Source organism: Anolis carolinensis, unplaced genomic scaffold (assembly GCF_035594765.1).
Source record: "Anolis carolinensis isolate JA03-04 unplaced genomic scaffold, rAnoCar3.1.pri scaffold_17, whole genome shotgun sequence".
NCBI lineage: Eukaryota > Metazoa > Chordata > Lepidosauria > Squamata > Dactyloidae > Anolis > Anolis carolinensis.
In genome coordinates, this window is record NW_026943827.1 from 1,417,754 (window position 1) to 1,444,185 (window position 26,432).

Genomic DNA, 26,432 nt, shown 5'->3' on the forward strand with positions numbered 1-26,432 from the left:
CAATGTATTTTGAAAATGTTTTGTCCGCAGTGGATAATAGTCTTTGTTATGAATGGATGCTCCCGCTAGAAAATACATAACAATGTGGGGAAACTACAATTTCCAATCCTCCCCAAACCAGGCCATGTTGGGTCTGAATGCCAAATTTGCTCCAGATCTCTCATCAGATAGGTTCAGTGCTCTCTGGTTAAGGGTGAACTACAATTCCCATATGCCAAGGACAGTCACCCCCAAACCCAGCCAGTATTTATAATTGGCCGTGTTGGGTCTGTCTGCCAAGTGTGGTCCAGATCTGATACTGACTGGGTTCAGTACTTTCTGGCTACAAGTGAACTATAACTCCCAAAACCAAGGTCAATTCCCCTAACCCCCTGTAGTAAGTTCAGTTGGTCATGGGGCTTCTACGTACAAAGCTTTGTCCCGGTTCATTGTTGGTGTGGGTCATAGCATCTCTCAATGCAGGTGAACTACAACTCCCAGATTCCAGGCAATCACCCCCAAACTCCGCCTGTATTTAGTTGGACATGTTGGGTCTGTGTACCAAGTTTGGTCCATCATTGGTGGGGTTCAGCGTGCTCTGCATGCAGGGTGAACTACAACTTCCACACGGGCGGGTGATTCCCTCCAGTGTGTTCTGTAAGCCATCAGGGTTCTGTGTACACGTGTGTTCCGGATCTAATGAGGGGAACGTGCATGCATGCTTGCTGCTGCTGGCCTCTTCCAGGATATTTTGTGAGAACAAGAAATGCAAAAGCTTTGGAAGAAGCTGCTTGTGGTTGTGGTTTTTATTAGTTAAGAGGAAAGTGTAATAGTGGGACTGTGTGGTGTGTGACGTGGAAATGCATCTTAGACTTTTGGCAGGAAGGGAGGGAGGAAGAAAGGAGAGAGGGAAAAAGGAGGAAGGGAGGGAGAAGAGAGGGAGGAAGAAAGAAGGGATGGAGGAAAGGAGGGAGGGAGGGAGAAAGGAGGGAGGGAGGGAGGGAGAAGAGACGGAGGAAAGGAGGGAGGGAGGGAGGGAGAAAGCAGGGAGGGAGGGAGAAAGGAGAGAGGGAGGGAGGAACGAAGGGAGGGAGGAAGAAAGGAGGGAGGGAGGGAGAGAGAGGAAGGAGAGAGGGAGGGAGGGAGGGAGGAAGAAAGAAAGGAGGGAAGAAAGGAGGGAGGAAATAGGGAGGGAGGAAGGGAGGAAAGAAAGTAGGGAGGGAGGAAGAAAGGAGAGAGGGAGAAAGGAGGAAGGGAGGGAGGGAGAAGAGAGGAAGGAAGAAAGGAGGGAGGGAGGAAGGAGGAAGGGAGGGAGAAGACAGGGAGGAAGAAAGAAGGGATGGAGGAAAGGAGGGAGGGAGAAAGGAGGGAGGGAGGGAGAAAGGAGGGAGGGAGAAAGGAGGGAGGGAGGGAGAAGAGAGGGAGGGAGAAAGAAGGGATGGAGGAAAGGAGGGAGGGAGGGAGGAATGAAGGGAGGGAGGAAGAAAGGAGGGAGGGAGGGAGGGAGAAGAGAGGGAGGAAGAAAGAAGGGATGGAGGAAAGGAGGGAGGGAGGGAGAAAGCAGGGAGGGAGGGAGGGAGGGAGAAGAGAGGGAGGAAGAAAGAAGGGATGGAGGAAAGGAGGGAGAAAGGAGGGAGGGAGGGAGGGAGAAGAGAGGGAGGAAGAAAGAAGGGATGGAGGAAAGGAGGGAGGGAGAAAGCAGGGAGGGAGGAAGAAAGGAGAGAGGGAAAAAGGAGGAAGGGAGGGAGAAGAGAGGGAGGAAGAAAGAAGGGATGGAGGAAAGGAGGGAGGGAGGGAGAAAGCAGGGAGGGAGGAAGAAAGGAGAGAGGGAGGGAGGAACAAAGGGAGGGAGGAAGAAAGGAGGGAGAGAGAGGAAGGAGAGAGGGAGGGAGGGAGGGAGGGAGGAAGAAAGAAATGAGGGAAGAAAGGAGGGAGGAAATAGGGAGGGAGGAAGGGAGGAAAGAAAGTAGGGAGGGAGGAAGAAAGGAGAGAGGGAGAAAGGAGGAAGGGAGGGAGGGAGAAGAGAGGAAGGAAGAAAGGAGGGAGGGAGGGAGGAAGAAAGGAGAGAGGGAGGGAGGGAGGGAGGAAGAAGGGAAGGAGGAATGGAGGAAGGAGGAATGGAGGGGAGACCTTTTTGGGAAAGAAATACATACAAATCAGGGGATGACCCAAACCTGACGACACTTGGCAGGCGAACAGTGGCAGATGTGTCCTCCAAGTGTGGCCATTTTCCTCCTGATAGCCCTAAAAGTGACAGGATGGGGAGCCCGGGACGCGCCCCATTGCCACCAATAGGCCGGATCTAGCCACATTTTTTGGCTGCAGACCGCAAATGACTATCCGGCTATCCAAGTTTTCAGGTGGTATGCAAAAACAGATCCGTGGTCTCCCGAAATTCGTCTAGAATACACGGATCGAGGTTCAGCCGAAATGCACAAGTGTAATATTTATATTATTCTATTATTCTTACAGCTTTCTTAATTTGTCCATCTCAACAAATTCATGAATCTTCATCAGCTGTTTCCATCGTTCTTTGTCTTCCAATCTGCTCTGAGGGAGAGATGCTGTGTATCCTAATATTTGCAGAAATAGTCACAAGATATCCTATACAAATTTACAGAAATATTCTCCAAAAAATCTGAAATATTAAGGAAAATATTCACAAATATATTCCTAGAAATATTATCAAAAATATTCCAGAAAATATTCACAAAGATCATAAAAATTCACAGAAGTATTCACAAAAATACTCACACAAAAAAATTCCTAAATTTATTCATAGAAATAATCATAGAAATATTCACAAAAATATTTTTGAAAATTCCCAAAATAGTTTTATGTTTACAACTTTTTTTGGTTATTTAATGTTTATTTTACTTACATGATATTTGTGTTTACTGTTCTAACGTGGCACAAATCCTGTGCAAAATCATACTATGTTTTTGACATTAATATTGAAATCTGAAATATATACAGAAAGTCTTTGCAAATGTTGACAGAAATATTTGCAAAACTAATAATAAGAATATTGAGAAAAACAATCCTTAAACAGTCTCCGTTACTACGCTAAGCAGGGATAAATCTACAAAAAGCAGAAGGGATGGCCTCGCGGTCCGAGGATCTCCCAGTATCAAGGGTGAGATTTATTAAACAAGGACAAGGTAAGCCAAAAGCGTATTGACTTTGAAAGGAATGCTGTGATGACTCAAAGTCAGCATGGATTTCTCAAAAACAAGTCATGCCAGACCCATCTTATCCCTTTTTTCAACAGTTACATGCTTGGCAGATGCAGGGAATGCTGTGGATGGAGCAGATCTTGATTCCAGCAAGGCCTTCCTTCGACAACGTCCCCCACCACCTTCTAGTCCAATGTGGACCAGGCAAGGCGAGTCTCAGGTGGATCTGGAATTGGTTCAGTGACCGAACCCAAAGGGTGCTTCTCTCTGTTGGATCCTCCTCTTTGTCCTGGAAAGAAGCCACTAGTTGAGTGCCACGGAGAGGGTTCAGTCCTGGGCCCAGTTCTGTTCAACCTCTATATTAATGACTTGGATGAAGGTTTAGAAGGTGTGTTTATCATGTTTGGTGATTGGGAGGGAGAACGAACACTCCAGAGGACAGGATCAGGAGGCAAAGTGACCTCAACAGATGAGAGAGCTGATTGGCCAAAACTCACAAAATGAATGCCAACAAGCACAAATGTAAGATACGACAGGCAGAAAAAATGAAATGCAAAGACACAGGACGGGTGATGCCTGGCTTGACAACAGCCCATGTGAAAAAGATCTTGGAGTCCTCATGGAAACAAGATGAACATGAGCCAAGAGAGTGACGCAGCATCTAAGAAAGCCAATGGGATTCAGGGCTGCATCCAAAGGAGTCGAGTGCCCAGATCGAGGGAAGTCCTGGTGCCTCTTTCTTTTGGTCAGACCTCTTCACCTGGAATCACACTGTGTCCAATTCTGGGCCCCACAGTTCAAGAGATATTGACTCCAAGCTGGAAGGAGTCCAGAGGAAGAGGGCAACTAAAAGGATCCAAGGCCTGGAGACCAGGAATAATCCCTCTTTTGAAGGTCTGGCTAAAATAAGGCAATGGCAGCACATAAACCAAGGTCAAAAGTTCCAATTCACCCAGACAAGCCAAGTACTACGGAAGCAGGTCAGGAGCAAGACTAAGCAACAGCCAAGGTCACAGTCCAACAGTCAGGTGACAGGAGTTCATTCATCAGAGTTCATAAAGTAACAACCAAGAATGCATGAGTACAAAACCAAAGTCAGAGTTTTGAAGTCAAGCCAAATAGGCAAGTGTATAAATATATAGCATCCCTACTTTGCGGATTTTCACTTATTGCTCTTGGTCCTGGAACCTAACCCCCGTGATAGGTGAAGGAACACTGTGTTTTAGTTCAATCTTTCTACAATATACCACATGTGATGAAATGTCCCAACTTTGAGCCTGCATTTCCAAAATTTGAAAGCGTTGCTTTTGTACATGTTTGAATGACACTCTGGTGTCAATTAACACCATTCTCTCCAGGGTGAATTCTATGATGTCTATATATAATGATATTCCGTGACAAGCTCTGTCCACAATTCATGCATTTCTACTCTTTCTCCGCAGTGTGAGTCCTTTGATGTGAACTTAGGTCTCCCCTCCGAGTAAAGCTCTCTCCACACTCCAGTCATTTATAGGATTTCTCCCGAGTGTGAGTGCTTTGATGTGAACATAAGCCTGAACCATGAGTGAAGCTCTGTCCACACTCCAGGCAGTTCTAGGGTTTCTCCTCAGTGTGAGTCCTTTGATGTGAACTTTGATGTGAACGTAGATGTGAACTACGAGCGAAGCTTGGTCCGCACTCCAGGCATTTATAGGGTTTCTCCCCAGTGTGAGTCCTTTGATGTTTATGTAAGTTTCCCTTCTGAGTGAAGCTCTGTCCACACTCCAGGCATTTATAGGGTTTCTCCCCAGTGTGAGTCCTTTGATGTGTACGTAGTCCTGAACTATGAGCAAAGTTCTGTCCACACTCCAGGCAGTTATAGGGTTTCTCCCCAGTGTGAGTCCTTTGATGTGAACGTAGAACTGAATTATGAGCAAAGCTCTGTCCACACTCCAGGCAGTTATAGGGTTTCTCCCCAGTGTGAGTTCTTTGATGTGTATGTAAGTTTCCCTTCTGAGTGAAGCTCTGTCCACACTCCATGCAGTTATAGGGTTTCTCCCCAGTGTGAGTCCTTTGATGTGTATGTAAGTGTCCCTTCTGAGTGAAGCTCTGTCCACACTCCAGGCAGTTATAGGGTTTCTCCCCAGTGTGAGTCCTTTGATGTGAACGTAGTCCTGTACTATCAGCAAAGCTCTGTCCACACTCCAGGCATTTATAGGGTTTCTCCCCAGTGTGAGTCCTTTGATGTGAACGTAGTCCTGTACTATCAGCAAAGCTCTGTCCACACTCCAGGCAGTTATAGGGTTTCTCCCCAGTGTGAGTCCTTTGATGGTTACGTAGTCCTGAACTATGAGCAAAGCTCTGTCCACACTCCAGGCATTTATAGGGTTTCTCCCCAGTGTGGGTCCTTTGATGTGAACGTAGACCTGAACTACGAGCAAAGCTCTGTCCACACTCCAGGCAGTTATAGGGTTTCTCCCCAGTGTGAGTCCTTTGATGTTTACGTAGAGTTGAACTATCAGCAAAGCTGTGTCCACACTCCAGGCATTTATAGGGTTTCTCCCCCGTGTGAGTCCTTTGATGTGAACGTAGAACTGAACTACGAGCAAAGCTCTGTCCACACTCCAGGCAGTTATAGGGTTTCTCCCCAGTGTGAGTCCTTTGATGTCTATGTAATTGTGAATTATGAGAGAAGTTCTGTCCACACTCCAGGCATTTATAGGGTTTCTCCCCAGTGTGAGTCCTTTGATGTTTACGTAGAGTTGAACTATCAGCAAAGCTCTGTCCACACTCCAGGCAGTTATAGGGTTTCTCCCCAGTGTGAGTCCTTTGATGTCTCTTCAGCTTTCCATGCTGACTAAAGCTCTTTCCACATTCGATACATTTATATGCTTTCTCCTCCATGTCAACAGTGCTATGTACATTTAATTCCAATAAGGACACTTGATTCTTGTTTTTCCCTTTCTGATTACTCACAGCACTGGGTTCAAATTACAGGAAGGTAGATTCCATCTGAACATTAAGAAGAACTTCCTGACTGTAAGAGTTGTTCAGTGGTGGAACTCTCTGCCTCAAAGTGTAGTGGAGGCTCCTTTGGGATCCTTTAAACAGAGACTAGATGCTCATCTGTCACTGATACTTTGAGCTTTTCCTGCACGGCAGAGGCCTGGACTGGGTGCCTCATGCAGTCTCTTCCGACTCTATGGTTCTACTCTATAATCCAAAGTGAATGTAGGAATTCAGCAGGATCAGCCCCTTGAGAGGAATCCTTTTTCCTAGAGGACTGGTTTTCTTACTGCACTTTGGTTTCCAAAATCCTTAATATCGACTAGAAGCTGGTTCATTTCCCATCACGGCAGGGGTGGCTCCAGAGAACTCTCATGTCCTGGTCAAGAAAGAAGAAGCAAAAGGTTAGACATGAAGCCGCATACCTCTGGCTCAAGGTAAACAAAGCGAAAAAGGAAAGAAGAAAAGAAAGATGGAAGGAAGGGAGGAAACACAGAAGGAAGGGATAAGAGAAGGAAGGAATCACTGAAGAAGGGAACTGGACCCTTTTCCCATATTGGAGGGCCACAGCCATTTCATTGGGTCAGACCCAAACGTGGTTAAAGGAACAGAAGGCAGGCTGGCTGGCAGAACTCCTCCCAACATTCAAGGGTGTAAAATATTCTGGATCATGGGGTTTCCATGAATTACCAGGATTGTGCTAAATGCTGAAAGAAACAAGGATTTCTTTATTGGTTGTGTCGTTATCTCCCCTGCCACAGGGACTCCCAAATCCGCTTCCTCAGCATCTCAAAGGGTCACTCCGGCCACATTTCCTCAGCGCATCCACAGCAGAAAAGCATGAGCTTGCCCTCCCTCCACTAAAGCCTTGTTTCCTCAAGGAGGCTCCTGGCCCTGGCCACCCCCGTGATCCCGGCCCAACCGAAGAGGAGGAGAGAGATTAGGGAAGGAGGCAGCCGGAGAGGGAAGGAAGGAAAGAAAAGGGGTTTCCGTGCGGAAAGGCCTTTGAACCCTCTCCCGCCCAGCCCACACATTCCTGGGTCTAGCGCCCACCCTGCCCACTTTTTGTACAGACCTAAAAACATGGCTGTTCCAATGTGCCTTTGATTAATTCCGTTCACTAAATGATTGGATCCCTCTAGCTATAACTTAATTCTCGACTCTTGCACTTTACTGTTGTCCCTGCCCTGGGCTTGTACTATCCTGACTGGCCCTTCCAGCCTTAACTTATCATCTGCCTCTCGCACTCTGCCATCAGCCCTCCCCTCGCAGCTGTATTGCACAGGCCTTCCCCTTGCCCCAGCTCGGAAACGGCCATTACGCTTGGCTAAATACTGGTTGTTGTAGGATGAATTATGTTTTTAATTATGTCCTTTATGATGTTGGTATATGTATTTTTATTGTGTTATATTTTGACCTTTGTCTGATTGGGCTTGGTCCCCATGTAAGGTGCCCTGCGTCCCTTCAGGGAGATGGTGGCGGGATACAAAAATAATGTAGTAGTAGTGGTTGTTATTTTTATTAGTAGTAGTATTGGGGGGGGGGGAGTGTGATACAATATTATTTTATACTTTAAAGGGACAAACAAGTGTTGAACAAAGTGTTCAAAGAATGAGTTTTGTTGGCTTCGACTTGGTCTGGACTAAGGTTTATGTACAAGGTTCTGTGGATGAATGGCTCAAGTACTTTGTATTGTTTTAAATCTGTATTTAACTGCTTATGTTTTTATTCTTTTGTATTATTGTGTATTGGCATCAAATTCTGCCAGTTTTGTAAGCCACCCTCAGTGAGAAGGGCAGGATAGAAATGATGGAAATAAAGAAATTAAAGAAATAATAATAATAATAATAATAATAATAATAATAATAATAATAATAATAATAAGTTTAATTATATCCCACTTCCATCTCCCCCGAAGGGGACTCGGGGCGGCTTACAGCAAAATCAAAATACAAACAATGATAAAATATAAAACATCAGGACAAAAACAAAGACCAATAAAGAATATACACAATAAGTTAAAAAACACAACACAGAATTAAAACATCAGGTTAAAAACAATGAGGTTGCAATAGTGGATAAGCAAAGTGTACGGTGCACATTATGGGTAACAAATTCATAAATAGATAAAGTGCATTAGAATCATTTAAGGTCACATTAGGTACGGTAGGGAGGAGTCCTGAGTAATATCAATCAATCAGGAATCGGGAAGAGCGACCAGTGCAAAAGGTCAAGGAGCATAATAATTGTGATGGAAAAAGATGATCTTAACCAAAGGCCTGAGTGAAAAGCCAAGTTTTCAGACTCTTCCGAAATGCTATCAAGGTGGGGGCTTGCCTGATCTCCCTAGGCAGCGAATTCCATAACCGGGGGGCCACTACAGAGAAGGCCCTGTCCCTCATCCCCACCAACCGCGCTTGCGACGCTGGTGGAAGCGAGAGGACGGCCTCCCCCGATGACCGAAGAGACCGCACAGGTTCGTAGGGGGAGAGACGATCCCGAAGGTAGATGGGTCCCAAACTGTTCTGAGCTTTATAGGTGATCACCAGCACTTTGAATTGGGTCCGGAAAATGAGCGGCAGCCAGTGGAGCTCCTTAAACAGGAGGGTTGACCGCTCTCTCTGTATTGGGCTCCCGTTAGAACCAAGGCTGCCGAGCGTTGAACTAATTGAAGTTTCTGGGCCGTCTTCAAAGGCAGCCCCACGTAGAGCGCATTGCAATAATCCAATCTAGAGGTAACTAAGGCGTGAACCACCATGGCCAAGTCAGACTTCACGAGGTATGGTCGCAGCTGGCGCACAAGTTTTAGTTGTGCAAAGGCCCTCTCAGCCACCGCCGACACCTGAGCCTCAAGTGTCAGTGATGAGTCCAGGAGGACCCCCAAGCTGCAATGGACCTGCGCCTTCAGGGGGAGTGCGACCCCGTCGAGCACAGGTTTCCACCCAATGAAACAAAGAAACAGAAGAATGTAAGCGAAATGGTCGATCAGGTGAAGGTGGTATCGCTCAACTACTGAGGCCTTGGCTACTGCTATAAAGGGAAGTTGATTACAAATAATAATAATAATTTATTTCATATATCCCGCCTCCATCTCCCCAAGAGGACTGGGGATGGCTTACATGGGGACAAAGCCCTAAAATCAATAGCTGACATGTAAAAATATTACACAAACAGAAAAGCAACTTAGAATTGGAGCACTTAGCTAACCAACTGAAATGGACGAAACAGAATGCATTTGAGAACGCAAATAAACCAGGGAGATGGTTGGCCAGAATGATAAGAAAAAAGAAAAATAAACAACAAATCACAAAAATAGAATCACAAGGGAAATTGATATACATAGATGATAAGATAAGAGACATCTTTGAAAGTTTTTATAGCAATCTATATAAAAAAGATAATATAGATTTAGATTTAATTGGCGAATATTTAAGTAAGCTAAAATTGCAAAAAATTACAGAAGAACAAAGATTAATTTTAAATAAAGAAATTACAGAAAACGAAATAAAAATGGCTATCAAAAATTTAGACGCCAATAAATCCCCAGGTCCTGATGGATTCACGGCGGGCTTCTATAAATTACAATTAGATGAAATAATTCAACACTTGAAAAAGGTAATGAATGAAGCCCTAACAAAAAAAATCATTCCAGAGACGTGGAAAAAAGCGGAAATTATTTTAATACATAAAGAAGGATCAGATCCAAATAAGGTATCAAATTACCGCCCCATCTCATTACTTAATACCGATTATAAAATTTTCACAAAAGTGCTGGCTAATAGATTTACCGAATTTCTAAAAGAATGGATTTCAGATGACCAAACTGGATTCCTTCCCAATCGCAGTACAAAGAACAACGTCAGATTAATAATAGATTCGATAGAATTTTTCGATGTAAATCATCAAAAGGAGGTGGGCTTTTTAGCAGTGGATGCTGAAAAAGCCTTTGATAATGTCAATTGGAACTTTTTAAAACTACTATTAAAGGAAATAGACATAGGAAATCAATTTCAAAATGGAATCAACGCAATATATCATCAGCAAAGCGCTAGAATTAGAGTAAACAATAAATTAACTAAAGAATTTGAAATAACTAAAGGAACGAGACAAGGCTGTCCCCTGTCTCCGCTAATTTTTATCTTTACATTGGAGATCATGTTAAACTCAATTCAAAAAGATGAAAATTTAAAGGGGATTAAATTGGACAAACAAGAAATAAAGATTAGAGCATTTGCTGATGATGTAATTTGTGTAATTGAAAACCCAAAAGAAACGATAAAAGATTGGTTAAAAAAAATAGAGGATTTTGGATATCTGGCAGGTTTCAAATTAAACAAAAAGAAAACAGTAATCCTTACTAAAAATATGTCTATGAGAAGCCAGAGGGAATTAAAGGAGAAATCGGGTTTGGAAATAGTAAAAAAAATGAAATATTTAGGGATCTGGATAGCTAGTAAAAACAACCAACTATTAGATCTGAATTACGGGGCACAATGGAAGGAAATAAAAAAAGATTTAGGAAATTGGGCAAATCTAAATATTTCACTTATGGGGAGAATTGCGGTTATTAAAATGAATGTCTTGCCTAAATTGTTATATCTGTTCAGGAACATCCCAATTATTAGAGGGGCTAAGGTATTCAAAGACTGGAACAAAGAACTGTCAAAATTTATTTGGAAAAATAAAAAGCCCCGAATAAAATTTAGCACGATGATCACCCCTCAAATGAGAGGAGGTTTCGGACTGCCTGATTTACAACTCTACCATGAGGCGTGTGCTCTGGAATGGGTAATCGACTGGGTTAAATTGGAAAATAAAAAATTACTGACAATTGAAGGATTCAATCTGCGATGGGGTTGGCATGGTTACCTATGCTACGATAAAATGAAAATTGATAAAAATTTTGGAAACCATTTTGTGAGGTCATCCTTGATTAAAATATGGGTAAAATATAGAAGATATTTATATGAGAAAACTCCACTGTGGCTTTCCTCTTTAGAGGCTAACCAACGTAGATTATTGGGCTGGAACAATTGGCCAACATATAAAGAAATCTTAAAAAAATCAAATTTAATATCTGGAATAGTAGGTATCAAAGAAATAGAGGAAGTTCAAAAAAAATACAAGAATATATCCTGGTTCCAATACCACCAAATAAAGGAAAGTTATAACAGAGATAAAGAAACGGGTTTCAATTTGGATAACAATTTTTGGGACAATATACTTCAGAAAAACAAGAAATTGGTAACGATTCTATATAACAAATTAATAGAATGGAATACAGAATCCGTAATAGTCAAGGAATCAATGTTAAAATGGTCTAGGAATATAGGCAGACCCATCACAATGGATGAATGGGAAAATATTTGGAATAAAAAAATAAAATATTGCTACTCAATTGACCTGAAAGAAAATTGGTTAAAAACTATCCATAGATGGTATCTAACCCCCAAAAAACTGGGATTAATGTATCGAAACAGAGACAAAAGATGTTGGAGGTGTAAAGAACAAATCGGGTCATATTTCCACATATGGTGGAATTGTAAAAATATTAAAAATTATTGGAAATCAATCCACTTAGAATGTAAAAAAATGCTAAAAATTAATTTAGAATGTAAACCTGAATATTTTTTATTAGGGTTACTTGAAATGCAAGAGCAGGATCCATTAGACTCCTTAAAAGAAAAAGAAAATAAGATAAAAATCTTTACATATGCAGTAACTGCCGCAAGAATGGTAGTAGCAAAAAACTGGAAGAACCCAGAGAGCCCCACGGTAACAATGTGGTTGGAAAAACTACTAGACATTAAAAATATGGATAAATTAACCTATCTGACAAGAAGAAGCACAGGGAAACCAATGAAACAAACGGACTGGTCTGAATTGGAAATTTACCTACAAGAAGAAATGAAAGGAAAATGAAGCACGAGAATAGAAGGAAGAAAGAAGAGTGGAAGTCCATCCCCTCCATCTAATCAACCCCTCCCCCCACTGTAGATAGGGTATCAATCCGGGAGTCGAATGTCGGCCCCCATTCCTATTCTTCTCCGAACATTCCCCTGCCCCTTCCCAATCCAGAACCCCTCTCTGGCCCACTAGAGAGTTCACCTTTTTGCCTCCTCATCCCCCCAAATACAGGATAGGACTACCCATTTCACCACCCATTACCTCCTCCCTTACCCACTTACCTCGACCTTCCCACCCCAACCTTTCCTTTAGATAGGTCAATGTATTAATGGGAAAAATTTTCTTTTAATAAAGATTACATATCAAAAAAAAAATAGCTGACATGTTGTGATGTAGTCTTTGAGTAATGATACTACTAGGTGCATTAGAGGAGCAAGACTCCGATGAGGAGCAACAAAGGAAGCGGATCCGGGAAAAACTTATGGAGCCTACTGATGATGACACATTTGAGGGCTTTGAGGGGGATGAAGGGGTTGAAAATCAGGAGGATGGGATGACAAGTTCAGAGGAAGAAGTAATGGACTAGACTAAGGTGCGGGAGATCCAGGACATCTTTAGAGAACCCACAAGTAGCGACACGTTTGAGGGTTGGCACAGTGAGGATCCAGCTGGGTCTTGGGGAATTATGGGTTTGGATAAAAGGTGGACTGGGTGGAGGGATCAGCAAGGGGCTTCAGCTGAAAGGAGGTCTGGTGGGGCGTTGTCTGATTCTAGCTCTGAGGAGGAATTGAGGCAACAGGCTGCAGCTGCTAGCAGGGTGTTGGCTGGTTCTAGTTCTGAGGATGATTTGTGAATAAAAGTGGGTTTGGGAAATGGATCACCTTTGCAGTCGGCAGTGTTGTTGGGTGTTCGTGTGTTCATGTGAGCTGTTTGGGAAAACGTGCCTTGGGAATACTTCTGTGAACTTGCTGAGCTGCATTCTACGCTTTGGCTCTATGTATGACCTGGACTGGATTTCACATTGCGGACTTCTTCTCTGACTAGACTGGATTTCGTATTGCTGACCCAGATTGGACTCAACGCCGTTGCCATTGTGTTTGGGTGACTTCAAGAGATGTCTTCGGGCCCCTGCTGGTCGTCAATTCCTGTCTGCTGACGTCCTGCTGGGAATTGGAGTGCCTTCTTTGTTGTTTTACAAGGTTTGTTTTTAAACCAGATTATACTCCGGTTTAATCTGGGTTATTTTCCAAGGTCTGGGGTTTTGTGTTGTTTGCTGGGAATTCTGTGTTTCACACTGAAGATTAAGTGTTCTGAGTCTTTTGAGTTTGTTTTTGGGCTCCTTTTGGTTGTGAACTAATAAACTATTTCTACTAACGTTTGGTCTGGTGCTTTAAGGAGTCTGTGTTGCAACATGACATATGCCTAAAAACAGTAGAAGTTACAAAATTTAAATACATAGAAAGAACCAAACAATTTTAAAACTTTAAGATAAAACACATAGCATATCAGTTAGACAGGGGAGTGGGGCTGTTTAGGATTACGTGGGAGGGGCTGACTTGTGCAAACATGAATAGTGGGACCAGAGTGGGGTAAAGTGCTAGGAGCCGCCAAGGCGATTTGGACTGTATGATGAAAGTGCAGCTGATTATTCTATATAAAAGCATTAGCAACGAGAAAACAGCTAGAAAAACGTGAGTTAGAAAGGACTCAAAAAGATTTGATATTTTTAAATAGACAATACTTTAAATACAGTAATACAGAAACTCCAAATTATTAGCCAAAGCAGCACACGTTAGAAAGGGAAGAAAATAATAACATCTATTAAAGACAAGGAAGGTAAGAATCATACAAGGATGGAAGACAAAATATTAGCTTTTCCAAAATTTTATCAAGAACTATACTCGACAAAAGAAAACTCCAAAAGTAAAATAGAGGAATATATTGAGAAATATTGGAAAAAATAAAGATCCAGGAAACAGATAAATTAGTTATGGAACAATTAATTTCATAAAAAGAGATTGGAGAAATTTCAGATAATTTAAAAGCCGGGAAGACCCCAGGAATGGATGGGCTGGTACCGGAATATTATCGAAAAATTAACATATTAATACCTAAAGTAAAATAATTATGTAATAAGATAATAACAGGAGAGAAGATCTCAGCATCTCGGGAACAGTCTCTGATTATATTAATTTTGAAACCTAACAAGGACCCAACAGAACCCGGATCATATAGACCCATTTAGTTAATAAATCAAGATGCTAAAATTTTAACAGCAATTATGGGGAAAAAAGAATATGGTTCTAAATATACTTCATAATTTAATTATCAAGAAAAGAAATTTCAAAAATGAGTCTTTAATTAATTTCCCCCTCCTGTTTTAAAGACTCAATTAAATATTTGGGAATAAATGTAGTGAAAAATTAGAAGTTGTAGAGACTAATAATTTTATTAAATGAAGAAAGGAAATAAATATAACATTTTTAGAACGCTAAACTCAAATTATCATGGTTTGGAAGGATAGCATTGATTAACATGAAAATATTACCTTTTTTAAAAAAAATTAGAATGTCACCTATAAAAAATTTGTACCAAGAACTTAAAAAATGGCAAATTAATATATTTAAGGTGCAGGTGCTTACCTACAAAGCCCTGAACGGTTTGGGACCATCCTACCTCCGTGACCGCATCTCCGTCTACGAACCCACGCGTTCACTTCGGTCATCTGGAGAGGCCCTGCTCGTGATCCCGCCTGTGTCGCAAGCGCGGTTGGTGGGGACACGAGACAGGGCCTTCTCCGTGGTGGCCCCCCGACTCTGGAACACCCTCCCCAAGGATCTCAGACAGGCCCCTACACTGGCAGTCTTCAGAAAGAACTTGAAGACCTGGCTGTTCCAATGTGCCTTCCCAGATTAATAGGAAATCTCCAATACCAAGTCCCATAAGCACTTTATTAGAACTAGATCGTATATCGCACTCTGCACTTGCCGTAGAAGCCTTATATATCACCTGTCACATCAGCACTTTTAATCTTGTACCCATTACTCTGGCCCGGCCCAGTTTTATTGTATTTTAGCGTATTGTTTATTGCTTGTTGTTTATACTGTTTTAATTGTTTTTAATTTGCCTTTTGTTTTGTATTGTTATATTGTGTGTTGAGGCCTTGGCCTTTGTAAGCCGCATCGAGTCCTTCGGGAGATGCTAGCGGGGTACAAATAAAGTTTAATAAATAATAATAATAATAATAATAAAAAGGAGGGAACCAGATGAGGTCAGATCTGGACCAGACTTGGCACAGAGACCCAATATGGCCAGCTGTGTACACAGGCCTGGTTTAACAACAACAACAATAACAATAATAATAATAGATCTCTTTTTATATCCCTCTCTTCTCCCTCAGGGGACCCAAAGCGGCTGACAAGGTATTGAAATCCCATAAACAACAGAGCAGGTGGATCCTAGAAACACAACAGGACAGACAGATGAACGGGAGCAGACCTCCAGGCCCGAGAGGCGTCCTGTGGAGACCCGTCTTGGGAGGAGGGCATCCTGGGAGTTGTAGTCCTCCCTCCCTCCGCCAGACGAGGACGGGCCTGGCCCCTTCCCCTCCGCCTCCCCCCCGGGCACCCCAGGCGAGCCCCCCTCCCTCCCTCTCCCCACAGACCCCCCCCCCCTCTCTCTCTCTCTCTCTCTCCGTTCTCTTCCCTCCGCCTTCCTTCCCGCCTCACACACACAGACCAGGCCTCAGGCGAGGCGAGGCGGCCGCCATCTTCCTCCTCGTCTTCCTCCTTCTCCTGAGCCCGCCCTCGCCCTCCTCCCATTGGCCAATGAGGGCCACCGGAGGCCCTCATTGGCTGCGTGCGCCCCCCTGCTTTGATGGACGGGCGGCAGGGCGGGGCTTCGGTGGGCGGAGAGGGAGGAAGATGGCGGCCGAGAGAGAAGGCGCCGCCATGAGGGAGGGAGGGACGGACGCGCCTTCCCCGCCGGTGGGTCTCTCTCTCTCCTTCTCGCGGGGGGTCTGGGGGGGGAGAACCACACCTCCCGGGCTCACCGGGCCCGTCTCCCCACACCCTGAACTACAACTCCCAGGAAGGAAGGAACACGGCAGGCCCGTCCCCGCCTGTCAATCAAAGGAGGGGGAGCGGCAGGCAGCCAATGGGGGTCCTCCGGTGGGCGGGGCGTCCCGGGCTCAGCCAATGGGAGGGGTGGGGGCGGGCTCCGGGGAAGGAGGAGGACGAGGAGGGGGAAGATGGCGGCGCCTGGCCTGGCCTGAGGCCTGGTCTGTGTCTGTGAGGCGGGAAGGAAGGAGGGCGGCGGAGGGAAGAGGACGGAGAGGCCGAGAGAGAGAGAGAGAGGTCTGTGGAGAAATACCTTGTTTATGGGATTTCAATACCTTGTCAGCCGCTTCGGGTTCCGAGAGGGAGGAGAGAGGGACGTAAATAGACATCTATTATTATTAATATTATTATTATTATTACTATTACTATTAAACCAGGCCTGCCTGCACAGCTACAGTGTAGTCCAGATCTCCCCTCAGCTGGGTTCGGTGCTTTCTGGCTGCAGGTGAACTATAACTCCCCAAACCAAGGCCCATCCCCAGGGACCCCTGCAGTATCTTCTGTTGGTCAAGGGGCTTCTCTGGGCCAAGTCTGGTCCCGGTCCATTCTCAGTGGGGGTCACAGTGTCAGTGAAGGGACTGCAAATCCCATCATCAGCGGCAAGTTTGGTCCAGATCCACCCTTGGTTGGGTTGACCGTGCTCTCTGGATGACGTTCAAGGACAAGGGAGGGAGATCCGACATGGGCTTCGAACCCTTGGCCTTTCTTTTGATCAGCAGGGATCTCTTGCGCCTGGCTCTTAACCATCTGCGCCACAGCCCGGACTTGGAGTGCCTCTGATGTTGCTCTTAGATGGTCCTCCATTGTGCTCAGTAAGTGGTCTGTGGTTGGCTCTTCTCCACAGTCGCATGTCGCGGACTCCACTTTGTGGCCCCATTTCTTAAGGTTGGATCTGCATCTCTTGGTGCCAGAGCTCAGCCTGTTCAGTGCCTTCCAAGTCGCCCAGTCTTCTGTGTGCCCAGGGGGGATTCTCTCATCCGGCTTCAGTCACAGATTAAGGTTCTGAGTTTTAGCCTGCCACTTTTGGACTCTTGCTTGCTGAGGTGTTCCTGCGAGTATCTCTGTAGATTGTAGTAAGCTATTTCTTGATTTAAGGCAATGGCATGCTGGCTGATACCTGAACAGGCTGCTAGTTCCCGGTGGATGTCAGGTGGTGCGATGCCGGCTAAGCGGTATAATTTCTCCAGTGGTGTGGGGCGTAGACATCCTGTGATAATGCGGCATGTCTTATTAAGAGCCTCATCCACTGTATTAGCATGATGAGATGTATTCCACACTGGGCATGCGTATTCATTAGCAGAGTAGCCAAGCGCAAGGGCAGGTGTCTTCACTGTGTCAGGTTGTGATCCCCAGGTTGTGCCAGGCAGCTTTTGTACAATGTTATTTCTAGCACCCACTTTTTGCTTGATGTTTAAGCAGTGCTTCTTGTAAGTCAGAACATGGCCCAGGGTAACTCCCAAGTATTTGGGTGTGCTGCAATGCTCCAGTGGGATTCCTTCCCAGATATTCCTCAGAGCTCGAGATGTTTGTTCTTACGATGGAAAGCACACGTCTGTATTTCTAGATGGATTAGGGATCAGCTGGTTTTCCCTGTAATAGGCAGTATTTATTTATTTTGTGTCAAAAGCATTGCATAATAAATAAATTTAAAAGTGATGAAATAAAAGAAATCACAAGCAGCTAAATAGTTTTAGACCAAAAGCAGGCAACAGCGAGCACATTGTAGCTTTAAACAACTCCTCCTCCGTACATGAGGCAGGACATTGTGGGTAAGCGTACAAATGCAGAGTTGTTTGTTCAGCTCCACAGTCACACAAGGGGGAGGATTCCTCCAGGGAGTGCCACCTTGCCAGGTTCCCTTTAGATCTGCCCACTCCGCTTCTGAGTCTGTTCAGGGACTTCCAAGTGGCCCATTCTTGGTTTGGCCCTGGAGGAAGGAAGACCCTTGTGGGGGGCCATCCATTTGGGATTGCCTGGTTTAGCTGCCCAGAGGGACACTCTTGCTGTTGCTGGAGGAACATCAAGAGGAGGGAGTGGTGGTTCTCATGAAGCCCTTCCTTGACTTGAGTCTGGTGGGAGGAGGCTGATAGTCATACAATGGGTGGCTTTCACAATGTTCGACCTTATTTCTCTCACCATTAGCAGCAACTTTCCATCGCACGTCAGGAGGGGCAATGCCAGCTAACTTGTAGAGTTTATCAACAGGTGTAGGTTTAAGGCATCCCGTGATGATTCTGCATGTTTCGTTCAGTGCTATGTCCACCTGCTTCGCATGGGCAGACTTGTTCCAGACAGGACAGGCTCACTCAGCAGTTGAGAAAGACAAGGCCAGGGCTGATGTCCTTATTACTTGTGGGTCTGCGCCCCATGCGCTGCCAGTAAGTTTCCACAGGATGTTGTTGCGTGCAGCTACTTTGTGCTTGGTGTTCATGCAGTGTTTCCTATATGTTAGTGTTCGGTCTAAGGTGACACCAAGGTATTTAGGATGGAAACAGTGTCCGAGCTCTTGGCCTTCCCAAGTAACTTTCAGTCTCCTGTTGGCTTCACGGTTACTTAGGTGGAAAGCACACACTTGTGTCTTGGAAGGGTTAGGCTTCAGGTGGTTCTCTTTGTAGTAGCTGGAGAGATCTTTCAAGGAAGTAGTGAGTTGGCTTTCAACTGTTTCAAAATCTTTCGTTTGTGTTGTTAGGCCCAGGTCATCAGCACTCTTTGTGAGTGGTGGTAGTGGCTGATCATTCGTGAAGATGTTAAATAATGTCGGTGCAAGAATGCTGCCTTGGGGCAAACCATTCTGTTGCCTCCTCCATCTACTTTTCTGGCCCTGAAACTCCGAGCTGGGGCAAGGGAAAGGCCTGTGCAATACAGCTAAGAGGGCAGGGCTGATGGCAAAGCAGATGATAAGTTAAGGCTGGAAGGGCCAATCAGATTAGTACAGTACAAATCCAGGGCAGGGACAATAGTAAAGTGCAAGGGCCGAGAATTAAGTTATGGCTAGAGAGATCCAGTCATTTAGTGAACTGAATCAATCAAAGGCACATTGGAACAAACAAGATTTTAGGTCTTTACAAAAAGTGAGAAGGGTGGGTGCAAGTCCCAGGAATGTGGGCTGGGCAGGAGAGGGTTCAAAGGCCTTTCTGCATGAAAACCCCTTTTCTCTCCTTCCTTCCTTCCTTCCTTCCTTCCTTCCTTCCCTCTCGGGCTGCCCTGTTCCCTCCTCTCTCTTCTCCGCCTCCTCCTCCTACTCCTTCTGGCCGGGATCACAGGGGTGGGGAGGGCCAGAAGCTTCCTTGAGGCAACAAGGCTGCAGTTGAGGGAGGGCAAGCTCATGCTTCACCACTGGCAGATGCGCTGAGGGAGAAGCACCCGGCTCCTCCTCCTTGTCAATCTCAACGTGGCTTTGAATTAGCCAGTTAGGAATGCAGATCCTTGTTAGTTTGGAAGATTCATTTGGGAAATGTGGCCGGAGTGACCCTTTGAGATGCTGAGGAAGCAGAGTTGGGAGTCCCTGTGGCAGGGGAGATAACGACACAATCCATAAAGAAATCCTTGTTCCTTTGAGCATTTAGCACAATGCTGGTAATTCACCGAAACCCATGATCCAGAATATGTTACACCCTTGAATGTTGGAAGGAGTTCTGCCTGCCTGCCTGCCTGCCTTCTGTTCCTTTAACCATGTTTGGGTCTGACCCAGTGAAATGGGTGTGGCCTTCCAATATTGGAAATGGGTTCAGTTCCCTCCTTCCATGATTCCTTCTTTTTCCTGTACTTCTGTGTTTCCTCCCTTCCATCTTTCCTTTCTTCTTTCCCTTTTTGCTTTGTTTACCTTGAGCCAGAGGTATGCGGCTTCGTGTCTAACCTTTTGCATCTTCTTTTTTGACCAGGACGTCAGAGTTCTCTGGAGCCACCCCTGCCGTGATGGGAAACGAACCAGCTTCTAGTCGATATTAAGGCATTTGGAAACCAAAGTGCAGGAAGGAAACCAGTCCTCTAGGAAAAAGGATTCCTCTCAAGGGGCTGATCCTGCTGAATTCCTACATTCACTTTACGTTATAGAGTAGAACCATAGAGTCGGAAGAGACTGCATGAGGCAACCAGTCCAGGCCTCTGCCGTGCAGGAAAAGCGCAAAGTACCCTGGACAGATGAGTATCTAGCCTCTGTTTAAAAGATTCCAAAGGAACCTCCACTACGTTTTGAGGCAGAGAGTTCCACTGCTGAACAGCTCTTACAGTCAGGAAGTTCTTCTTAATGTTCAGATGGAATCTACCTTCCTGTAATTTGAACCCAGTGCTGTGAGTAATCAGAAAGGGAAAAACAAGAATCAAGTGTCCTTATTGGAATTAAATGTACATAGCGCATAACTCTGTTGACATGGAGGAGAAAGCATATAAATGTATCGAATGTGGAAAGAGCTTCTCTCATAATTCAAATCTACATAGACATCAAAGGACTCACACTGGGGAGAAACCCTATAACTGCCTGGAGTGTGGACAGAGCTTTGCTCATAGTACAGGACTACATTTACATCAAAGGACTCACACTGGGGAGAAACCCTATAACTGCCTCGAGTGTGGACAGAGCTTTGCTCATAGTACAGGACTACGTTCACATCAAAGGACTCACACTGGGGAGAAACCCTATAACTGCCTCGAGTGTGGACAGAGCTTCTCTCATAATTCAAATCTATATAGACATCAAAGGACTCACACTGGGGAGAAACCCTATAACTGCCTGGAGTGTGGACAGAGCTTTCCTCAGAAGGGACACTTACATACACATCAAAGGACTCACACTGGGGAGAAACCCTATAACTGCCTGGAGTGTGGACAGAGCTTCGCTCGTAGTTCAGGACTACGTTCACATCAAAGGACTCACACTGGGGAGAAACCCTATAACTGCCTGGAGTGTGGACAGAGCTTCGCTCGTAGTTCAGGACTATGTTCACATCAAAGGACTCACACTGGGGAGAAACCCTATAACTGCCTGGAGTGTGGACAGAGCTTTCCTCAGAAGGGACACTTACATACACATAAAAGGACTCACACTGGGGAGAAACCCTATAACTGCCTGGAGTGTGGACAGAGCTTCATTCAGAGTTCAAGTCTACGTAACCATCAAGGGACTCACACTGGGGAGAAACCCTATAACTGCCTGGAGTGTGGACAGAGCTTCGCTCGTAGTTCAGGACTACGTTCACATCAAAGGACTCACACTGGGGAGAAACCCTATAACTGTCTGGAGTGTGGACAGAGCTTCGCTCGTAGTTCAGGACTACGTAGACATCAAAGGACTCACACTGGGGAGAAACCCTATAACTGCCTGGAGTGTGGACAGAGCTTCACTCAGAGTTCAAGTCTACGTAACCATCAAGGGACTCACACTGGGGAGAAACCCTATAACTGCCTGGAGTGTGGACAGAGCTTCGCTCATAGTTCAGGTCTACGTTCACATCAAAGGACTCACACTGGGGAGAAACCCTATAAATGCCTGGAGTGTGGACAGAGCTTCACTCAGAGTTCAGGTCTACATTCACATCAAAGGACTCACACTAGGGAGAAACTGTAGAAATGCACGGAGTGTGGAAAGAGCTTTTCACGGAATAACATTACAGACTTTGTAGAATTAACCCTGGAGAGAATGGTGTTAATTGACACCAGAGTGTCATTCTAACATTTTTTTTTCGTGTCAGGAGCAACCTGAGTTGCTTCTGGTGTGAGAGAATTGGCCGTCTGCAAGGATGTTGCCCAGGGGACGCCCGGACTGTTTGATGTTTTCACCATACTTGTGGGAGCTGGAGCTGGAGCTGATAGAGAGAGCTCATCCACGTTCTCCCCGGGTGGGATTCGAACCTGGCATCCTTCAGGTCAGCAACCCAACCTTCAAGTCACAAGGCTTTAACCACTCCGCCACCGGAGGATTCTAACATGTACAAAAGTGTGATGCCTCATGGGCCTTGTAGTCCTGTTCCTAGTACTATCGTGGCAGATGAAGATGAAAACATGGGGTTTTCGCCGGTTCAACAAGAGCCGGAGTTTCTTCACCTGCAGGATGTTGATGTTTGTCCTCAAGAATTCAGTAAAACAGGCCTTGGGCATTCCTCCCCTCCGTTTCCCAGGAGGGAATCTTACTCTAGAGACAGAGGAGTCAGAGAAGCAAATCGGAGGAGTTTATGGATCGCTGCCAAACAACAGGCTGATTAGGCCTGCTTCCCTTGGGAAATTCTAAGGAGTCATGCATCTGGACAGAGTTGGGTTTCGCTTCTCGTTCTCTAGGGAAAGAGATTGTTGGCGGGAAAACGAGACCCAATATAGGTGTTTGGCGCGGGAGATTCTTTGCGGAGTCAACAGATCAGCTTCAGGAGTGAGATCGTGTGTGGACTTCGTAACCCCAGTTCCTTGCCTCCCGGATCAAGTATTCAAGTTTATGCATCGCTTTGCTTTCAACCACGGACCTTGTTCCAGGATCCACGGATTACCTTGTACCTAGTCACGGACCTTGTGAAAGAACCAAGTTATATCCAGCCTTGTTCCAGCCTTGTTGTCAAGCTACCTTGAACTCTTAAGACTCTGACTTTCCCCACGCTATTGCTTGGCAATAGTGTGTGTTTCGGTACTGGATAAAGAACTTTGAACTCTAATATCATTTATTGGACTATACATTTTTGGACTATATTTGACCTCATTTGAAAGGTCTGCTTCTGAACTATATTCTCCACTTGTTTTTATTGCTTTTATATATTTCCTTAATAAAGATATTAGATAGAGACTGGCCTCCGTGTATGGTTCTTGGTGCCCAGCTGCTAGAGGTCTGACAAAAAGCAACTCTTGCAAATTTTGGAAATGCAAACTCAAAGTTGGGACATTTCATCACACGTGGTGTATTGTAGAAAGACTGAACTAAAATACTAGAGTTTTACACGTTGAGAATGTTGAATGATCAATTAGAATGAAAACATGGGTTGTTACTGCGAGATACTAAAGTAAGAATTGACTATACGGATAGATGGAAGGAATGTTTTAGTCCAAAGCAAAAAGAATGGCTCATGAAGACCTGCAAATTACCCAAAACAAACAGACAACAATGTGAGCAAATGTCAGTTGTTATATTTATTAATGTGAAGAGTGTTATCAGAAGTGTGGTTATATTATATTATCTAAAGGAAATAGAATAATGAGAGATCAAAATTAACAGATAGAATGAGGCCTTTAGGCACAAATCCCTTTCTGTTTTCTAGTTCAGTTGTGTGTCTATGTAAGTAATTGTTTCATTAATGTGTGTGTTTCTGATTTAGTTTGTATCTCATGTAGTAGTTAGTTTCATGTAGTTGAAACATTATATATAATTTCTGCCTTTTTGTATTCTTGCTTTTAATCTCTTTTATTTTTTGCAAAAAAAGAAGGGGATTTATAAGGGTCAAAACGGCTGAAACTGGAGGGGTGGGTAGACCTGGTTTTAGCCCAAAATGGGGTTTAATGTTTAATCTAAAGTGCCTTTGAATATCATCTCTTTCCTTGGTGTTGGTGGCATGGGTTTGGATTCAGTTGTCTTCCTTCAGACATTATTGTTCCTATTATGCTTTATACAACATGTATTCACTGCTTTGATCACCATAGATTCTTTTTCACTGCCTTGTCTATCCCGCAAACCCCTCCAGTGTGTTCTGTTGGTCATCAGGGTTCTGTGTGCTAAGTTTGGTCCACATCCGTCATTGGTGGGCTTCCGAATGCTCTCTGGATGCAGGGTGAACTACAACTCCCACGTTCTGTGTTCCAAGTTTGGTCGTCAGCTTGTTTTGTTCTGAACCGAAAGGGTTCCTGTTCTTTTGATGCCAAGTGTTCAGGGAAGAGTGAGGTCTGTGAGATCAATGAGGCTTTCAGAGACCACGTCTGGTCGCTTGGCTGGGAAATTGTACAAACATGTTCACACAAATGGGAAGGTTAGAAGATTTGGTTCAGGCAGATTTTAAGTTAATAACCTTTAAAAATAGAAGATAAAATTTGGAAAGCACAGGATGGTGGAGCATCTGAGTTGGTTGAGCCTCAGTAATGGTGGAAGCCCAGTGATTTTATTTGATCTATCATGTCAGAAACTAATTGAGAGTACAGTTATAATGTATTTTAATAACACAAAGTTTTTGTTTTTTCGTGTCAGGAGCAACCTGAGTTGCTTCTGGAGTGAGAGAATTGGCCGTCTGCAACGACGTTGCCCAGGGGACGTTGCCCGGATGTTTTGGCATTTCACCATCCTTGTGGGAGGCTTCTCTCATTTCCCCGCATGGAGCTGGGGCTGATAGAGGGAGCTCATCCGCACTCTCCCCAGAAGCGACTCAAGTTGCTCCTGACACGAAAAAAATAAAATAACACAAAGTTAAAACTTGGCATGATACTAGATTTCCTTTGACTAGAAGCTGGCCGCTTGGAGTGCCTCTGGTGTCGCTGTGAGAAGGTCCCCTGTAACGGAAAGCCTTATTTTATTGGGGATTTTTGTCTATGTTATGTAATGTTGATTCAGTGGTAAAGGTGGGCAGGAGTTGGCTACTGCTGATTGGCTATGTGTCACCATGGTAACGTAGAAATGCAACTATTTCGAAGCTAGCACGAAAGGGGCGGAGCTAGCTGGATGAAAAAGGAGGGAATGTTTTAAAAAGAGTGAGTTAGTGAAGTTCTCTAGCCGGTGAGCTTGAAAGAAGATGTCTGAAGTCAGTTAGGTTTAAGTTTCCAGTGAGATAGAGCTGAGGAAAAGGAATACTGTTGAGACAAAGTTCCAGTCAAGTGGTTGATGTTACAGAATGAAAGATATTATCTATATTATGTACAAATGAAACGGAAGAAGTAAACCTTTGCAACCAGTTACGCTTTTTGGACTAAAGAAACCATCAATAAATAATTCTTTGTTTGTAATAAAGACAGTGTTCCTGAGTGGTGAATTGCTCTACTTAGAGTCAGCGGAAGATTTGTCTCTCATCCTTCCCCTCCGTGTCACATCCTCTCATACACGCACAGCACAGACTCAAGGGTTTCTAGCTGGCAGTGGCTGGGATCCTGAAAGAAGGATGGCCCCCTGCCATAGTGGGATTTGAGAGATCCCATCTTGAAAAGGCGTGGGATATTAAGAGGAAGATTCCCTTGGCCTAAATGGAAAGAGCTGTGGGCAGGGTGTCCCACATTTAATGGTGGCAGTGGTTGGGATCTTGAAAGAGAGATTTCCCCCTGCCTGTTTGAGAAGCCACTCTTGTGCCTTTTTTGGAAGTGAGCCTTGCACCCCCCAATGTGCTTGTGGCTGCATTGTAGTAAGGGGTCTGTGTTGGCTCTTCTCCACACTCGCATGTCGCGGACTCCACTTCCTAGCCCCATTTCTTAAGATCAGCTCTGGATCTCGTGGTGCCAGAACGCAATCTGTTCAGCGTCTTCTACGTGCCCAGGAGGGAGTCCCTCATCTGGTATCAGCCATGGACTGAGGTTATGGGTTCTGCCCTGCCACTTTTGGATTCTCGCTTGCTGAGGTGTTCCTGTGAGAATCTCTGTAGATTTTAGAAAGCTCTTTCTTGATTTAAGGTGTTGGTGTACTGACTGATATCCGAACAGAGGATGGGCCAGAGATGTCACTGCCTCGGTCCTTTCATTGCTGGCTGCTACTTCCCGACAGATGTCAAGTGGTGCTGTACCGGCTAAACAGTATAACTTCTCCAGTGGTGTCGGAGTAGATATCCTGTGATAATGCGGCATGTCTCACCAAGGGCCACATCCCCTGTTTTAGTACGGTGAGATGTGTTCCACACTGGGCACGCGTATTCAGGAGCAGAGTAGCAGAGTGCAAGGGCCGAGGTCTTCACTGTGTCTCGTTGTGATCCCCAGGTTGTGTCAGTCAGCTTTCATATGATATTCTTTCCAGCACCACTTTTTGCTTGATATTCAAGCAGTGCTTCTTGTAAGTCAGGGCACGGTCTAGAGCAGGGGTCCCCAAACTAAGGCCCAGGGGCCGGATGCAGCCCTCCAAGATCATTTATGATATAAATGATAATTTATCATTTATAATATATATTCAGTTTTATAATGTAATATTTTTATATCATTTTAAATAATATAATATATTGTATATACATATAATATTGATAATAATATTATAATGTTATACAATATAATATTAATAATACCATTGTAAAGATGTCATGATCATTGTGTTTTATTCATGATTGCTATGTTTAGGTTGACTGTTTAAGGTTATATATTTCAGCTATTCTTATACAGAAGCTGGGAGCCTCTAAGGCAT

General features: G+C 44.5%; 2 protein-coding genes and 1 pseudogene across 2 annotated transcripts in view; 2 read left to right on the forward strand and 1 right to left on the reverse strand.

Annotated features, from left to right (window-relative positions):
* Nucleotides 1–2,729: 2,729 nt before the first annotated feature.
* LOC134294589 (zinc finger protein 135-like) lies at nt 2,730–15,855 on the reverse strand. The gene is made up of 2 exons (XM_062966150.1): nt 15,786–15,855; nt 2,730–6,519 (listed from the first exon to the last, which is right to left on the reverse strand). The coding sequence occupies exon 2, from the start codon at nt 6,036–6,038 to the stop codon at nt 4,749–4,751; it is 1,290 nt and encodes a 429-aa protein (XP_062822220.1). The 5' UTR covers nt 6,039–6,519; nt 15,786–15,855; the 3' UTR covers nt 2,730–4,748.
* A 105-nt stretch (nt 15,856–15,960) lies between these two features.
* On the forward strand, nt 15,961–25,067 carry LOC134294587 (zinc finger and SCAN domain-containing protein 2-like; annotated as a pseudogene).
* The window catches only part of LOC134294598 (zinc finger and SCAN domain-containing protein 2-like), a 239,348-nt gene continuing 229,193 nt past the window's right edge, over nt 16,278–26,432 (forward strand). Inside the window, exon 1 of the mRNA XM_062966170.1 lies at nt 16,278–16,402. The gene's annotated coding sequence lies outside the window, so the exon portion shown is untranslated. The remainder of the gene's footprint in view (nt 16,403–26,432) is intronic.